General features: G+C 40.9%; 1 protein-coding gene across 1 annotated transcript; it reads right to left on the minus strand.

Annotated features, from left to right (window-relative positions):
• Positions 1-657: 657 nt before the first annotated feature.
• Positions 658-2,049, minus strand: LOC102193555 (nuclear factor 7, brain-like). Its single transcript, XM_005755029.1, has one exon. It carries the CDS (start codon positions 2,047-2,049, stop codon positions 658-660), a length of 1,392 nt encoding a protein of 463 aa, XP_005755086.1.
• Between the last annotated feature and the right edge of the window lie 1,860 nt (positions 2,050-3,909).

The following is a 3,909-nucleotide window of genomic DNA, read 5'->3' on the forward strand; positions in this document are numbered from 1 at the left end:
GCTCTTTTGCGTACTGTTATGCAGCACAATTTGTTTAATCATAGTTTTTCTTGTAACTGCCTACCTTATGGTGCTATTTTTACATATATGGAAATATATATTTCTTGTATTAATATTAAACCTTATGAGCTGTCTGCATGTCTACAGCTCTCCTATTTAATTAATTATAGCACCTCCTGCGGGTCTCATATTTTGTAAATGGTCTCATTAATTGAGCTGGTAGCTGTTGAGATGGGAAGCCTTAAAAACATTCTCCTGTTTAAGATAAGGGCACAATTAAAAGATTTACATTTTTTTGGATCTTTATTTTAGAAAAGTTACTTATGTTTTCTTCTAGACTGTTTTTTTGTTTTTTGTTTTTTGGGTGTGCCCACCGTGACGTATCCCACCAATAATGTAATGAATACCACAATGATTGTAGACATTTTAGTTCAGATGTGAATTGTAAAACATTTGTAATGATCTGAAATATGACAGAATTTCAAATCAAGTTTTGGGAGTCACTGAGAAACAGTGAAATGATTGTGAAAGGGTAGACAGCAGAAACTGAAATGGTGAGAACCAAGACAAACAAAGAGCTTGGGAACAACGAGGCAGCAGGAGGACAGCTGCAGTTTAAAAGGTTCAATTCACTAACAGCAAGCATTAGAAATATAATCATCCTGAACTTATCTGCTCCACTGACACTTTCAAAGGCAACACCTTCAATTTATCATCCAGAGTGCCAATATAAGGAAACATCTTATGAGTAAAAGTGTGTGTGAAGGTGTGTATGTGTGTGTTAGTATCAGGATCAGAGAACGACAGCTTCCCTTTGTTCCAGTCCAGGTTCACTCTGATCCTCTGGAACTTCTTCTTTTCTGAGAGAACAGTGGATGGAGCTAATGGTGACAGTGCTGAGTATTCACCTGAATTGAACCTTATTCTCCATAAGCCAGACAGTGTGGTTCCTTTCCTCTCATCAGATTCTGCTAACACACCCAGTCCCCAGTACGTATTGTCTCCAACCTCGACATCCCAGCTGTGAGTCCCTGAGTTAAAGCCCTCAGTGCCCAGGACAGACCAGAAAAAATCAAACCTCTCTGGATTATCAGGAAGATTCTGCCTTTCTCCTCCTCTCACACTGGTCAGATCTTCAGACAGGATGAGTTGTGGATGAGCAGTGTTTGGGTCCAGAATGAGAGGAGTGTAGGAGACCATGTCGTTCATGTTGTTCCAGATGTTGAAGGTCAGGTTGCCCAGGTGTTTGGCCTGGTCTATCAGAGCTCCTGAGGGCAGCTGTGGATCATCCAGCAGTGAACAGCGCTGGACTCTTTCCACTGCAGCCTTGTAGTTGTGCAGGAATGAGACGTCTTCAGCTCTCAGCTCCTCCTCTGTGGCTCTGACTGTGTCTGAAAGAGCTGCTATCTCTCTGCTCAGAGCCTCCATCTTCTCCTTCATCATCCCACTCTTCTGCTCCTCTTCCTCCCTCAGTGCAGCCAGCCTGGCCTCCTCTTCCTCTGCTAGAAACTGGTGAAGATTCTTAAACTGCTCCTTAATCTGCCTCTCTGTGTGTCGGGCCTGGACCTTAATGTGTTCTGCTGTTTGATCAAACTTCACTTGAACTTCTTCACAAATCTTTAACTTCTCCTTTAAGGGCTCCAGATTTTCCTGTAGTTCCTTCTTGTGTTGTTGTGCAGCCTCATCGATGGGTCTGAATCTGTGATTGGTGTGTTTTTCTGAGTCTCTGCAGACGACACACACTGGCTGCTGATGGTCCAGACAGAAGAGTTTGAGTTTCTCAGAGTGCAGACTGCAGAGAGCCTTTGACGCTCTTTGATCTCCCTCCTGTAAGAACAACTCACACAGATTCTTTAAAGCCAGATTTAATGTTGGTTCATCCCTTGAAGATCTCCTCTTACACACTGGACATTCATGTTTTACTCTCTCCCTCCACCATCTCTTCAGACAGTCTTTACAGAAGCTGTGGCTACATGACAGAAGAACAGGATCTGTAAAGACCTCCTGACAGACCGGACAGCAGAGATCCTCCTCTGATCTGGAAGCCATTGAGTTTGTGAGTGATGCTGAAAACAATAGAAGTACAGTTAGTCCTGGCTCCCCTCCCTCCTCTACTACCTTCATTAAGACTTCTTTTGGATTTTGTTCATACTCACATTCAGCGTGTGCAGCGTCAGCAGCAGTGTTGGAGTTTTCCACTTTTTTTCCCTGTAGCTGGACTTTCTCAGTGGAAGCTGCTAGTTCGGTCTGATCCTCTGTGCATCTCTGTTTACTATGGAACAATAGCATCCTGGTTCCTGGTTTGTCTCACATGAGTCATGAGGCGTGACCATGTAAGATGGGTGTGCATCACAGCATGGCTCGAAGGCTTTTCTGTTATCATGTGTCAGGACAGGAAAACTCACAGATCTTAGAAAAGTGTTGCAATAGTTTTACATTAAAAATGTTAATGTTTTTTTCGCGTTATTTATCAGGTTCAGTAGAAATGGGTGGTTAATGCAGTGACACAAACACAGGTGATTTTAACTGTTGACCGGCAAAAACAGCCATCAACCTGTTGGCTGATCTGTGCAAGAATCACTCACCAGGAATTGTTACAAAAGGAGCTACCCCCTGGTCTCTAAGAGGCTAGATAGCAGTGTCCAAAGGACGCAGTATTAAACCACTACATCAGTTTTATTGAAAATGGCTTTACTGATTCAAAGCTTTGAGTCAGTGACAGAATAGGAGACAGCAAAACAATGTCTCAACAATCTCAACAACACAAACCCTAGTTACCGGGTAACTAGGGCTTGTGTGAATAATATTAATACAACTTTGGTAGGCTGGATTGACTGTTTAATTGATTTTGTGAAGATATGCAATGTAGTTTGAAGACAGTCTACTTGCAGAAACAGGATGTGCTGAGACGGTAGGGTGTGCTTGTGTAAATAGGGCAGGGTTTGATTAAGTACCATGATTATGTATTTAGCTTATTTTAAGTACACATTGCAGCATGTGTTTGAATTACTCTTATTTATGTGCGCTTTGCTGTAACTGTCTATGTAAAGTTACAAGCAGATCATTGTTTGAAAGATATAAATCTAAAACAAAACTGAGTACATGGTATTTAAAATAAATACATAAATAAAATCCATATGCTATTTTTATGACTGTTCTGTCTCCATAACTTCTGTACACTAATAACTACAGAAACTCATCCTCCTGCTCAGGTTTTGACCCATGGTAGAACAGAAGTGAACAGCCCTTTATTATTATTGTACATGTACAACAGAATATAGGTGCGCCACACCCAAAATATATAAATAGTAGATATTTGGAATAAATAACAAAAAGGATTACATACATATCAACTCATACAAAACAAGTTGTTTGAGTATATCTTTCACCATCTTACAATGCTGTGATTGCAGCCATTCCCCAACTCATTATCTTACCTTATCCATATGACATGACCAAAAGTGGCTGACATTTTTGGCTTCTATAAGCTGTTAAACCTTGAGATTTTAAGCTATATCCGTGCAGTGGGTAATTTTGCAAGACCATGCAGTGGGGTTAGGTTCTTGGTAATTCTTAATTCCCCATAGGTGTGAATGTGAGTGTGAATAATTGTCCGTTTCTCTGTGTTAGCCCTGCAACAGACCCGTCCAGAAATTACCCGCCTTCTCACCCTATGGGATGTGCTTTGGCCCCCCATGACCCTGCCAAGGATAAGTGGAAGAGCATGGATGGTTTCTTGAAATGATTTCCTTAATGAAGACGTTAAAGGTTTGTGAAGAAGTTCAATTAAAGTAAACTCTGACATTGGTAGGTCAAGGTCAAATGCATGTATCCTCCCAAGTGTCATGTTATTTTGAAGAATATAAATAAAAAACAAACAAAATAAAAAAGACAGATAGTTCTAGAAAC

Source organism: Pundamilia nyererei, unplaced genomic scaffold (assembly GCF_000239375.1).
Source record: "Pundamilia nyererei isolate P.nyererei 1_Seehausen unplaced genomic scaffold, PunNye1.0 scaffold00847, whole genome shotgun sequence".
Classification (NCBI taxonomy): Eukaryota; Metazoa; Chordata; class Actinopteri; order Cichliformes; family Cichlidae; genus Pundamilia; species Pundamilia nyererei.

What these genes read in the sequence shown, in the direction of transcription:
- LOC102193555 (XM_005755029.1), bottom strand. Translation starts at nt 2,049, where the DNA reads ATGGCTTCCAGATCAGAGGAGGATCTCTGCTGTCCGGTCTGTCAGGAG.